This window comes from Semicossyphus pulcher, unplaced genomic scaffold, assembly GCF_022749685.1.
Source record: "Semicossyphus pulcher isolate SPU_LCO1_2020_fin unplaced genomic scaffold, fSemPul1.0.p SCAF_12, whole genome shotgun sequence".
NCBI lineage: Eukaryota > Metazoa > Chordata > Actinopteri > Labriformes > Labridae > Semicossyphus > Semicossyphus pulcher.
Window position 1 is genome coordinate 3201692 of NW_027211626.1, and position 14142 is coordinate 3215833.

At 42.9% G+C, this 14142-nt stretch overlaps 2 protein-coding genes across 2 annotated transcripts in view; both read right to left on the reverse strand.

Moving 5' to 3' along the window:
• Positions 1–158: 158 nt before the first annotated feature.
• On the reverse strand, positions 159–7927 carry LOC138588775 (vinculin). The gene is made up of 8 exons (XM_069659027.1): positions 7734–7927; positions 7410–7593; positions 3980–4468; positions 1181–3586; positions 929–1096; positions 671–843; positions 455–572; positions 159–368 (listed from the first exon to the last, which is right to left on the reverse strand). Exons 1-8 carry the CDS (start codon positions 7925–7927, stop codon positions 159–161), a joined length of 3942 nt encoding a protein of 1313 aa, XP_069515128.1.
• Positions 7928–9343: 1416 nt separating this feature from the next.
• LOC138588776 (integrin alpha-9-like) overlaps positions 9344–14142 on the reverse strand; it is a 56896-nt gene continuing 52097 nt past the window's right edge. The window contains exon 20 of the mRNA XM_069659028.1: positions 9344–11474. Coding sequence (XP_069515129.1) covers positions 11376–11474 — 99 coding nt within the window. The 3' untranslated portion in view covers positions 9344–11375. The remainder of the gene's footprint in view (positions 11475–14142) is intronic.

Here is a 14142-nt window from a genome sequence, read left to right on the forward strand (position 1 = left end):
ACTCTAAATTGCCCGTAGGTGTGGGTATGAGAGTGAAAGGTTGTCTGTCTCTGACAGCTGGGATAGGCTCCATCCTCCCACAACCCTGAACAGGATAAGCTGTATACATAATGGACGGATGTTTTAGGCTTCTTATTACTCAGAAAGCATACAATATATTACTTTTGTTTTGAAGGTGTATTGGTCACATTAACAGGCGGAGCAAGACTGGGTGCTACAGGATGGGTGGAGGTCTTCCTCAAACCCAGATCATCAGTGTCTGGGTTGGAGGTCTGCTGGGCTCGGTGGATCTCCAGCTTCCTCCTCCACTGGAAACACAAAGCTGTAGCCTCTGCGCCATCTGAGTTCGGCTCAGGCTGCTTCAAACCCTGGAATAAGAAATAATTAATAATAGATTTTCTATCTATACATGTAGAAGACCTCAGATTCCTTTGGTTGCAGATGTTATATTTACTGTGATGCAGGCTGTCTCTGCAGCATGGACCCCACGTAGGACTGTCTGGAGGAGATTTTGAGCGTTCTTCACCAGGATCTCATCAGATGATTTGCAGCCCGGTGTTACAGCATTGACACTAAGTAAAGAGACAGTAAAGAAATGAACATCTCATTAATTTCTTCCTTTTCTCTTGCTTTGTTTCAAGCATGCTAATTATGTCCAAACTCCTCTGACCTGGAGATGATGTTGAGCTGGTTGGTGATGGTGAGAATCTGCTCCACTATAAGGGAGAGTTCAACCGTGCACTGTTTATCCAGGCAGTGGTTGGCGATAACTCTAATAAACTGCGTTACAGACTGGCAGTTTGAGATCACATCTTTGGCTGCAGTGACGAATGCCTCTTTATTCTGGAAACAAAGGGAATGACTGTGGATTAAAGTGCATGAAAAGTTCAAGTTTAAGGCAAAAAAAGTGGCCTCTGGTGGTCGTTACCGGTATTGGGCCTTTCTTCCTCAAGTACTGAGTCATGTAACATATCGTGTCAGCCATCCTCCTGGTCACCTGGACGATGCGGTTGTCCTTGGGATCCCAGCTGTCACTTTCTTGCTTCAGAAAAAGACTGGTGTAGGTGAGGGAAGAAGCTTCTCTGTATGCTCCATCCTGAAGAGGAAAATAAGGACATGATTTATTGTGACTAAAAGGGATCAATAGACTGTAAAATCATGCTCATCAAGAGATACCTACATGTCTGTCGGTGTTTTCAGGTACATGTTTGACCACAGCTGGCATGCTCATTGTGGGTTCTGGAGAATGTGCACTTTCTATATTGCCTTTATGCCAGGATGTCAGTGTCATGTCAGCCACTTCTTTGGCTTCAGGTGGGGTTTTTGTAAACACGTCTTTGATATGTTCAGGCGCTCTTCCCTGTAGACCTGCCTTGATGTGTTCTTTAGCCTCTTGGTGAATCCCATCTTGCTTCCTGATCTCCTCCACCACATAGTGAGCTTTGGCGGACCAGCACTGTATCTGCACATCCAGACTGAGAGTGTCACAGATGAAGTGAGTCTCCACCATGAGCCTCGCCCTGCTGATAATATCTGAGATCTGGAACGACAGGTGGTCGTTGATTGACCTCAGATTAGAACGGGCGTGTGGGTCGCGGATGTAATTCAAGCAGTCCTCGACTCTTTTAGTCGCAAGCTTTACATTTTCAAAAAGGGTTTCTGTTGCATCTTCAAATTTCTGCTCTTCCTCTTCTGGGTTCTTCTGCCTGAAGTGTTCAGCAGTAAAATAAGCAATACTGGCAATATGTTGAAGTGCAGAGTCGTACTCCTTATTCGCTTTCCTTAAAAGGCCCGAAAGAACTCGAATTTTAATCAAAAGATGTCTTTGGAGGAATTCGGATTTTGCAAGTTGCATCACACTTGGCATCATGTCCAGCTCTTCAGCTGCTTTAAGATAAGCTTCAGTCAGTGTTTTAAGCTCATCCTGGTATCCTGTTAGCTGTTTGGATTTGTAGGCACTTTTACAGTTCATACTGGTTAGCCTCGCTGCCTCTTGGATTCGCAGAGAGTTCTCAGACAACACTGAGAGCTGTTTCTGAGGGCCCAGCTGGTTCATTGCAGTCGATGTTCCCAAAATCTTGTCAAGAGAATTCAGAAGAATCTGGATGGACAGGCCCCAGAGGATACAAAGTCCCTCCAGCTGATCCACCTGTGTTTCCAACGAGGTGGAAAACTCCACGAGATACCTCGTGTTGTTCTGTGCTTTGTTCAGCTTGTTGTGTAAAACGCTGAGTGTTTCTTGACCGTCGCTTTGTGAGGTTAAATCAGACGAAGTCAAGAGCTGGACCACGTCAGCACATAAAGCCATCACTTCATTTAGTTGCAGTGTAACAGTGGCTGTTGGCAGAGTTCCTTGCAGCTCATTAAAAACAGCATGAAACCAGGTTCCAGCGACTGGCAGTAAAACCTTTCTAGTGTTGTTAATAAGGTCAGAAAACTGTGTGCTGTGTTTGTAGATGCTCTCTGTGCTCATGGCTGAGCTCATCGCCGTCTCTTGAGCCGTCTGGACGAGCAGCGGAGTCAGTGACACCAGCTCTGCTCTAAAACTTTCCAACGTCTGACGGTCAACTGCGTCAACAATGGCCAAGGCTTCCTTCATAGCTTGAGCATAGCAGTTTGACAGCTCGAGAACACCAGTACAGGCCTGGTTGAGCACTGTCACGTCTTTCCCTTTAGTCACAGTCACAACTTCATACAAGAGGGGTAAAAGGTCAAATTCGTGAGCCTTGTGGATCAGTTTGGGCTCGACAGAGACAGCTGGGATCTTTAAATCATCGCTGTCATATTTATGAGACAGTTCTGCTTCTAAAGTTTCCTCATCTGATTGATCCTCCTCGTGTTCGGCTTGGGAATCCCTCTGCATAACCTCCAAAACAGGAGAATCGGAGCCCCTTCTCATGCGATCCAGGTTGAACTCGCGTGTGTCTTTGACTGGTGAACATGACTGTGAGATCTCCAGCTGACGCGCCCCCTCTCGTAGCGGACTCATGAGATGTGGATGCTGTTGTCCGTCCAGTCCCTTTCTGAGAACTTTAAAATGCTGAATCACCGTGGAGACATTGTCTGAAAAAGTCGTATATACCTCTACGTTCAGACTGGAACCTACAAGCATGTCTCTGACTGACTCCCCCACTTTGGTTTGAGATGACTGAACCTGTTTGAGCAGGACAAGGAGACCATTCCTGTAGATGGGATCATCACTCCTCTCCAAGTGCCTCCTCACTGCCTTAATCACCAGCCTCATGTGACATATAAGGTCTGTTGCATGTTCGTTAAACAGTTCGTAGCTCTGCTCTCTGTATGCTGAATCACACCCATGCCGGTCGTTAACCATCTCGATGATAGCGATACTGGTAAACTCCATCACATCCATTACATCACTTAAAGCATCCTGGAGCTGACTCGCCTCCTCCTCCCATTTCTGACACACCTCGTGAAGCTTTTGAACCGTTTGCACTGAATTATCCGCCAGCTCCAGTGAAAGAGGTGCGATCCGAGCTCTGAGTCTTGTAAGGCACACTCGTGAGTTCTCCACGTTCTCCAAACTCTTTGCATCAACAGCCACAGCTGAGATGAAACTTGCCACCTGGATTGTTCCATCGGTGGAAGATATAAAATCCTCAACCAGTGGCTGAATAAAGTTAAGATCCAGATTTGTGGAAGAATCTGCTACCAGGATCTGTTTCGTCACCCTTTTAAGTTCCTCAGCTGTAGAAGATGCTGTGAGAAATGTGTCCAAGACTTGATAAAGAACAGTTGTCATCAAAGCTTTGTCAAGCATTTGTATTTGCTGCACCAACAAAGAACAGGTCGTCTCAAGGCTCTGCTCAGAATCATCTGGCTCCTCCGATGTCTTTAAAATCCTTTGTATGTCTGACCAGAACTGCAGGATGTGACGACAATGACCCACCACTCTTTGCTGAAACTCTCTACGAGAAGAGTTTGCAACAACCATGCAGTGAAACACAAGATCTCTTACCATGCTGTCAAAGCTGCTGCCTGGAGTTGAGGTGGAGGAACTAGTAAGTAGTTGCAGCAGACTGTTTTTCCTCCATGTGTAATACCCACAAGGACCCAGTGATTCACTATGGCATTCACTTTTCAAGGTAACAACAATGTCGTTCACTGTGCTCTGCACCTTGTCCAGAATGTACCTCTTGGCTTCCTCTGCCTGCTCGCTGGTAGGGTGTTTGATGGTGGTGCACATGGCCGTGTGCAGCATGGAGATGCACCTCCTCAGGATCTCCAAGGAATCAAGAAGCTGTTTGGATTGTCTGGGGTCTTGTAAGGAATCTGCTCTCTCCACTGTCAGGCTGTTGAGGAGAAGCAGAGCCTCAGAAAACACCTGGAAAGACTTGAGTAGGGACGTGATGTCTGAGGAGGAGGCGAGCTGAGAGAGGCACTCCAAAACTCCCTCAGCAGCAGCGACAACTCTTCTTACTTTAGCATCGTCGTCCACTAACAGGACCTAAGAGCAGAGAGAAAGGTGGGGTTACTTATTGCTAATATTTAACAGTTTCTAGGGCCTTTTAGCCATGCTAATGGCATGGAATTGTGGATGCCAATTTTAGCTGGGCGGTTGGTTGGTCCTAACTCATTATTTTAACAGCTATTGGAAAGACAGCCATGGAAAGTGATGCAAACATTCATGGTTCCCAAGAAGTGGACCCTAACTTGGACTGAAGTGTCTTTTCCTCTGCTGCTACTACAAGGTTTAGCTTTATATTCTTAGCTCATAGTGGAATTTCTAGTTTGATGCAGTGACATGAAATTTATCTCACACATTCATGTCCCCTCGGACTGTTATTCACATAGTGCTAAGATCAGGTGAAACACTTTTTTCATGACAAAACATTCATGGTAGACATTAAACCTGCTAATCATTAGCATGTACATTGTGAGTATCTCAGCTTTCTGATGTTTGCATTGTAATTCCAATAGTGCTAAAATCAGATAAATATAATCTGTCTAATTCTTCTTTGTCATGAAATACTGACAAACTACACTACGATGCTATGCCTAGCTAAGATGGAGAACATGCTAATCATTATAGCTGCTCATCGTTAGCGTTTGCCATTGTTAGCATTCAGGTCAAAGCACTGCTCTACTGTACTGCAGAGCTGCTTGCATTGCTGACTTGACTTGTTTGTATTTCACATTTAGTGATAGTATTCCTGTATTTTTATATTACGCGGTCATGCATTAATTTTACTGATCAAATAAAGTTTTGCATTAAGTAAAATGTACAGTACTTAATGTACAACCTACTGTTCAATGAGCAGTTATAAAAACATCAATGTGACCTCATTACATAAGCTTATATTAAACATACATTTGTAAATACATTTATGCACTGTATATATTTATTTATATTGAGCTTTTTGCAAGCCAATTTTGCACACTGAATATTTTTATTAAACGTATTAAGTATCTTTTACTTAGACTTAGACTCAACTTTATTGATCCCTTTGGGATGACTCCCTCTGGGAAATTCAGTCTCCAGCAGCTTATACAGTACAATACAATAGGAAAGAATCAGCACACAGAGGGTAAAAAATAAAGATCAAAATATATATATCTATCGATATATATATATATAAAAAAGTACAAAATTAGATAACAAAATATATAAAATATACACTCTTAGAAAATGTACAAGTAAACAGTGGGTAATAGTTCAATTAAACTAAATTAGGTTATTGCACTGTGGTATTAGGTTATTGCACTGTGGTGAGAGATTATTGCACATTGACAGATTTTTATTGCACATATGACCCTTTGAGAAATAAATAAATATTACTATTGAATAAAAGAAGATAACTACTATTAACTTTGTGAGCTGAATTAGTGGCTACCGCTTGTGAGAGAGTCTGTCCCTGTTACCTCCTCCCCCTAAGTGAGGAGTTGTACAGCCTGATGGCATGAGGGACAAAGGAGTTCTTCAGTCGGTTAGTCCTGCACTTTGGAAGGAGCAGTCTCTCACTGAACAGGCTCCTCTGGTTGCTGATGACGGTGTGCAGAGGGTGGCTGGCATTGTCCATAATGTCCAACAGTTTGTTTAGTGTCCTTGTCTCTGCCACCGTCACCAGAGGGTCCAGCTTCATGCCGATCACAGAGCCGGCTCGCCTGATCAGTTTATCCAGTCTGGATGTGTCCTTCTTGGATGTGCTGCCTCCCCAGCACACTACAGTGTAAAAGAGGACACTGGCAACCACAGACTGGTAAAACATCCGCAGCAGTTTGCTGCAGATGTTAAAAGACCGCAGTCTCCTTAGGAAGTACATCCTGCCTTGTGTCTTCCCGTACAGGTGGCTGGTGTGTGTTGACCAGTCCAGTTTGTTGTCCAGACACAGCCCGAGGTATTTGTAGGAGTCCACACTCTCCACCTCAGCTCCCTCTAGTAGGACTGGTCTCGGCTTCGGTCTGGACCTCCCAAAGTCTATGACACTGTGTCATTTGTAGTTTTTAATTTGTTTTTTAGTTTTTTAGTATTTTTATGTGTATTTTTTATGTGCCTATAGATTTTTTTGTTAGATGTGGTGTCTTAACTGTTATTGAAGCTGCTGTGAGCATCTATCTATTTATCTAGAAATGAAAGCATTTGTATGCAAATAAACAAAGACTAATGCACTGAAATAGTTCCAAACTGTGGTGCACAGGTATTGTTTACCTTCAGCATGAGTGCATAATACAGTGTTATGAAATTAGCAATCATGGTTAACACAGAGGTCCCAGAGCATTTTGCAATCTCCTCCCAACTCTTGGACAATGATGGGAAACAAAGCTTTAACTTAACTGCCTGTTGTGATTGCAAGAGCTAATTGCAGAAAATGTTGAAATAGCACAAACGTTAGTAAACTGAAATAGTTTGGGCAGATCTCGAGAGCTTTTCCCACAGCCAAAAAGAATAAAGTTGTGATGTGATGTTTTAGCCGACCGGTGCAGAGATATAAAGCATGTCAGTAACAAAGTCTACTTTTGTGTCCTTTTCCAGTTTACAAGCTAAAGCTAATGTAACCCCCTCTTATAAATTAAAGACACTCTGCACTGGCCTGACATTAAAGATATCAGCAAGTAGCTAACACTGTTAAAAGCTCGATGTCCTCACAAGTTAACTTACTTTACATAATTTATAACAACACTGAAAGTTTTGGCCAAGGATCTTAGATGACAAGCTGAGATATTTCTGGTGTAAAATTTAAATCATCCTGCAGTTTGACCTGCGCTGTGTTCGGTAACATTCCCATTTAAGGAAACCTCTGGAAACTGAAAAGCAGATGCAGCTGTGGAAGATGAATCGTTTTTCAGTGCATTAAATCAGCTTTTCATTTTGCAAGTGTTGCATCTTGGATTGTATATTTAGTAGCATACTTGCAGCCACTTTTAAACCAAGATAAATAAAATGATACCTTGACTACTCCCAGGAAGACGTTCTGTGTAGCAGTGATGAGCTCCTCTCTGTGCTCCATTAAACCGGGCTGGATGCTGAGTTTCTGTGCAGCCAGCAGCACATGTTGTCCAGACACAGTGACAGACTCCAACAGGGACGACATCTCCATGTGCAAAACTTCATCCTCTGTCTCACTTATGTGCCTGGAAGAGACGAGCCTGCTGTTAATCTGATGTTTTATTGCACATTAGTGTATTTTATAAACTGAAATGTGACTTTTATACACTCGTCGATTCATGAAATGTCTTTTTTCTTAGCTCAGTAAACTCCTATCTGCACATACCTGGAAGTCACTGCTGCCATGTTCTCCATAGCTTTAGCCACAGCCTGAGCTGCCCCCTCCAGCTGGCTGAACTGCTCAGCCTCCTCTGCACTGTCACACAGCAGCACCAGGTAACACAGATGACTCGCGATGGGTGCAACCACCTGCTCCACGGCTGCAGTCCGGATCAGCCCGTGATCCAATAAAGAGGACATAGTTAGCGGAGGGATTCTCTCTGGTCAAAAGAAAGTGTGCAGTCCCAGTCTGCAGTGGTGTAGCTGCTGTATTAATAATTCATTGGACTCTACAAAGGAGCAGGTGCTGGATTCAGTGTTTCATAGCAACTTGGGTCACCTGACCAAACACACATAACATCACCTGGTTTAGGGACTGATTAGCTGCCTTTCTCCTGGAAATATAGTTATGTATTGATCTTAGAGTGGCACTGCAGAACTTTTTATTACTATTTATTTTTCTATCTTGTCATTTTGACTTTTATATGACTTGATTTGCAGAGAGACTTTTGCAAAAGAGGGATGTTAAAGCTTTGACTGAAAATATTTTGTATCCTGAAATCTTTTCAGACAATGATATATATCGATACAGTTTACATGAATGAAAGTTATTTGCCTTCTTTCCTCTAACTTTATATGTTTTATGTGTGTAGAAGATGAAGATGGCTGTATGCATATCTGGAGATATTTAGTGATGTTGAAGGATGATAATTGTGACATAATGAAATAAGGCTTTTTTCCCTTTGCATCTTTTGTGTGTATTGAAATCAAAATGATTGTTTTTGGAGGTTTTAGGCGGGCTGGTGCAGTGGTTAGCACTGTCGCCTCACAGCGAGAAGGTTCCTGGTTTGAATCCCGCTCGGATGTGGAATGAGTGGAGTTTGCATGTTCTCCCCATGCATGCGTGGCTTCCTCCTACGGTCCAAAGACATGCTCGTTAGGTTCATTGGTGACTCTAAATTGCCTGTAGGTGTGAATGTGAGCGTGAAAGGTTGTCTGTCTCTGTTGTCAGCCCTGTGATTGACAGCCGATCAGTCCAAGTGTAACCCCACCTCTCGACCAATGACAGCTGGGATAGGCTCCAGCCCCCCCACGCCTCTTGGCAGCCTGTTGATGTGCAAAACTTATATACATGGTTGTGGTTTCTATTTTCTTCCAATTTCACCCTACAAAGATCTAAGTCGGATTTAATCTTGTGATATTTAATGTACCTGTGCCATGTCATAGCCTACTATCTTAGCGACATCGTTTAACTTGGTGTGGTTGAATTTTGAAGACAGAAAGTGGATGAAGAGAGACCTGATGAATAACATATTGATGAACGTAATTGATGCTGAATCATTCTGTTTCCTGGCTAATCGCTTCAGCTCTGGAACAAGCACTTAAGCCCTTATGATGAATTGATGTTCAAGCAAATATTGCTTCAAATAAACCCTAGTGAACCTTCTTTAAACTTTGATGATGTGTTTTTTGATGCAGTATGTTGTGTTTTTTCTCTTGAGTCTGCAAAGTCAGAGCAAAGCGACCAGCAGAGGGCACCACACACCACCAGAACAGAGGCAGTTCCACTCTGGACTCATGTTGACAAAAACACACACCAAGGCCAAAACATTTCACTCTAAAATTTATCACCAGATAAATATACAGTTCCAACATGACTTTAAACATCAAACATACAGCACACTATAATGGAAATGATATTCAGTGACAGTAGTATACTCAGAACAAAACCCCAAATAACGGTGTGATTAACAAACAGACAAACTAAATTATAACCATCACAGTTAGAATTTACCAAAAAATGTCAAGTGTCGGTTTCTCTGCATGAAGGTTCGGCATCGCTTTGCCGCATGCAGAGGGAAGACGTGAATGTGTACAGTATATGCAGTCATGCCAGTGGAATTAAAGGGTAAAATAAAGTTAAAGAGCAAAGCAACCAAAGGGATCCATAAAGTGTCTTAAAGCCTTAAAGAAAAGTGTGAAAAAATATAGTTTTGTTCTTTGGCATTGCACGTTTTAATCCGACTGCAAAGTTTCATCCTTACACGCTGTATGTTTCTTTAAGCCCCAAATGGTCATTTAAACTCTTTAAAACTGACATCAAAGTTAATTTGTCATAAAGCTCTTTAAACGTATAAAATATTAAACATTTTTACTTCTTTTGGAACATTTTATATGAAATTAATTCCCTCTTTTCTGCAAAATTTCATCACAATCAAACCCCGCTTTCAAAAGACTTCAGAACAGGCTTCATAAAACCTGTGAACTTTAATACTGTCAGATTTTCACGGCGCTGACATTCCTCCATGTTGACTTAAAATAAGCTTTTCCCAGGAGCCCCAAAGAGCTGGTTTATGTGTAGTGATTGAGTGCAGCACATTCCCACCTATTTTTAGGGCATTACTCACTCCACGGGCCCCCATAAATGACTGAAGGTGGACTCCCATCGCTGACTTTCATCTGGCCGTGGAGAGCAACGCGTCTCGTGTTTCACGCTAAAACCCAGCGCCTAATAACGTAATAGTAAAATTAAATCTGGGCTGCGTAGGAGACGTCTGGAAAGGGTTTGGAAATAAATCACAATCGTGCGTCATGTCATGATGTATGCTGAATCATTTCCGTCAGCGTTACAGTGAGAATCAACCATCTTTACTTCAACCGTCTGTTTTGAAAGTCAGCAGCAGCAAAAGCAGCTTCAGAAATTCTGCACATTGCACTTTGGAAGAATCTGAAGAAATGTTACATCCACTCTAAAAGTTTAAAGCCAGACCATCAAAACTGGAATGCAACTGGAGGGTTACAAACTCTGAAATGTAAATTTTGGCTTTTGCAGCTGTAGTGACGTCAGAGAGCGCTGTTATTGGCCGCTCAGCGCTTCTGAGACAGCTCTGACATCAGCTGGTGACAGAACGTTTTAATCATGTGTGCTGGTCTGAAACACAGAATTATCTCTGACTGATGATCTGTGGGAGAGCAGGCAGTCAGATGAGAATAAAAGATATCCATTAGGCGGAAATAGTAAAGAAAAGATACAATCTTTCACTCCCAAGAAGAACTGAATATACAAACGACTCCATCATATACTATACAGGACATATCTTTGGCATAAAAAGTAAAGCTATGGAGCCAAGGCATTCATTCTTATCAAACATCAGTGCTTTTAGGAAAACATACTGTAGATACAGTATGTTTATAATGGCCTTCAAACTACCGTCTCTTCTCGAAGCCCACTTTGACACAATATGGCTTAAAGTGTATGTATAAAAATAAATTTGCTATGTAACACAGCCCTGAGGGTTTTGTTGTCCACCAGTATTCTGCCATCTCCACATCCCCGTACGGATGTGGGTCTCATCAACAGCTCCGCTCCGCTGGCTGGGAGTTCCCTCCTTTGAGATTAGCTGAATTCCACAGCAAGTGTCCTCTGGCAAGCCGCACTGTCACCTCAGAAGCCTGTTTCCTGGACCCCCACCCACAAAAAAACATCAAGTCTCCAAAAAATATGGAGAATATTCTCCTCTTCCACATATGGAAGACTGAAGGGCCTGGTGCCACTTTGGCGGCTGGGCTGCGAGACCACGTGCTATTGGATCCTTCCCGACCCAATCCCTAATCTCATTGGCTCCTCTGGGACCCCGCAGTGCAGGTCTCAGTGGTTCTTTTCCATCCAGTCCCAGCTTTCATCACTGTCCTTCCTGTTCTTCTCAGCCTCGATGATCTCTCTGTAGCGGCGACGGAAGAATCCCATCTGTTGGAAACAAGAGGAAGAAAATGTGAGCGGTTAGTAAGATGCATCTGTGGTCAGATCTGAGTCTGACAGAACCCCGGGGCATGTTTCAGTTCATTCACAACCAATCACATATTCCTACATTACTGACCAAAGCATTTTGTACCGTTTCAGGGTGGAGTTTCCTCTTTTAAGGTGTTTCAAACAAGACTAGCCTGAGCCGGGTAGTATTCAAGTATATAAGGAATAGTTAGTATGGCGCCGGTTTTGCTTTGCGTTTAAATCGGCAACCCATGAACAGAGGCTACGTTCCTCGATGCGGTGGCCCCGGGATTAACTCCCACACTTGGCTCTTTGCCGCGTGTCATCCCCCTAAATGCTACATGCTCTCATATCTTGGTAAATATGAAGCTACCGCTAGCAGAGATAGCAGTCAGTTAGCTGGTAACAACACAAGTCATGTGTTCCCATTTGGTTTTCTACAGATAAACATAAAAGATTCCGATGGGAACTCACTAAGAATAGATTGCAGCCTCTAATAGCTCTATAAATTGCACATCATTTGAACCCGCTATCTGCTCCGTCTCACGGTCCAATTCACAAATTGCAGTGACGATATTCAAGCGCAAACGTTTTGGAGATTTGTGCAGCTTGCTCTTGTTTTGTCTGATTGTGGAGAGACGCTGTCTGCACCTCCACTCTCTGCCGCATTAACTGAGCTCCACACTGACGGAGCTCAACTCCATCCAGAGATCGATGATGAGCGGGGAGAGGAGGAGGCAGCCCTTTGGACGGTTTACTGTAAAGTCCAGACTCGACAGGTGTTTAGATGCTTTTTGCCACGAGGCTCATTTGCATAGAAAGGGGCCAAATTTGCACCGAATGTCTGCATTGTGACTCATTTAAATACGCACAAACGGCACCGGAGCACAGAGACGCTGTTTGCTCTGCAGCGCACTTTGAGGTGCATTCAACCTTTTGTGTGTGCTTCGAGGACTAGGTGTCTTTTTGGGTCATTTGCACAGGGAGGGCAAAAGCTGCACAATCCTGTGGTGAATTCCCCCCTCAGTGTGTGAATTATTATGATGTGGAGATGCTTTCAGGTACCTTTGACAGAGCCAGTTTCCGATCTTTGAGCTGTTTATCACGTGGTGTCGGTTAGCCTAGCAAAGAAAATAACTGCTTCCCAAATCTGTTCCTTTTAGTTGTGAGAAATTGTAGTGCAGAAATCAAATATAAAAAGATATTTTAGTGTGTATGTGGATATAATTTATAAATGTTATTATAAAGTTACTGCAGGGAACAAAGGATCTGAACGGAACACTATTTATTGTCGCTCTGACACATTATACAAGAGGAAGAAAAAACACAACCAAACCAAAATTGATTGATGGACTTAAAAATGTTCCTGCTCGTCTCCTGGATTTGATTTATAGAGGTCGCGAATGCAGTTGCATTATTCTCAGGAGTGTCGTGAGCGCACCACATATGAGAGAGTTTATTTAATAAAATCTCGTCTTACAGCTGCATCATTACAATAATAACAGAATTTAAAAAGTAATAACTCAAACCTCGATGTCACCGTGGATGGATCATATGTCTCTACAAATATCTAGAAGTTGTTATTTCTCCCACTGTGAAACAAATGGAAAACAATGGACGTCTGGGAGGCAGGAAATCAGTTTACATTACGCCACGGTATGCTTTGAAAAATGGCCGACACTTATGTAAAACACACACAATTAAAGCTAATAAGCCGAACCGCAGAAAACCACCAGCATGGATGGAAGCATATCAAGTATTTCTCCTGTAACGTGTCGTCTCTTCAGGAATGTAACACGTTGACATTTAACTGACCGACGACGTGCATTTATAAAGTGTAACGTAAAGGAGGGATGATTGGTAGACTCAGCCACACTGGGACGATGCCTCACTCACTACGACTTCATTCATTTATCTGAGTTTGAAACCAAAGTTTATTGATTCAGACCTGCTCTCTCCTCAGGCATTTCCTGAAAGGAGCAATACAGGACATGTGCTGCTCTTGTAAGTGGGGTTTATTTTGGCAGGATCCGAGGACCTGGGGGTCGGGGGGGGAGAGGAAGGGGAGGTATTCGAGGACCAACATTCCAGGGTTTCGTTGTGGTATTCCCGACGGAGAATGAGGCCGTGAGGAAGAAAAAGGAGTTTTGTGCTAACAGGGCCTCAGTCTGGACATCAGTGTAATTGCTGTTTCCCTTGTAGATTCCTCTTTCATGTGAGCGGCGTGGTGTGAATTATTGTGCACGCTGTGATTTGTCTCTTTCATGGCTGTTAGAGGCCAAAAGCAAACTCTCACCCCTACTTCTCCCCCGACCTCCAGCTGGTTTGGTAGTAGATACTGTGCTGATGTGTAGCCGAGGCAGACACTTCAGGAATCTGTACTGTACTGGAGTATTTACGACTTTTTACTTCTACTGTGGACATTTTTATATTATTATATGAAATATTTGTAATTTCCTCTTCTTACATTACCAAAAACAGGTGTTTTACTTTCATTTCAATGCATTTGAGGAGTAATTAATTTTATTAATTTTGCATCATTATGCACCGCTTTCCCGGGGTACATACTACAAGATAATCAAGACAATTTTAGGCCCAGTTCCCCTCTTCAGACAAAAGTAAGCAAAGTTCTGATTTTGTGATGGTT

Excerpts from the sequence above, each read along its gene's own strand:
- LOC138588775 (XM_069659027.1), bottom strand. The coding sequence starts at position 7,927 with ATGTCCTCTTTATTGGATCACGGGCTGATCCGGACTGCAGCCGTGGAG. Across the intron at positions 4,469-7,409 it reads TCTTCCTGGGAGTAGTCAAG|GTCCTGTTAGTGGACGACGA; the intron begins GTATCATTTTAT and ends CTCTGCTCTTAG. Across the intron at positions 369-454 it reads CAGAGACAGCCTGCATCACA|GGTTTGAAGCAGCCTGAGCC; the intron begins GTAAATATAACA and ends TTCTTATTCCAG.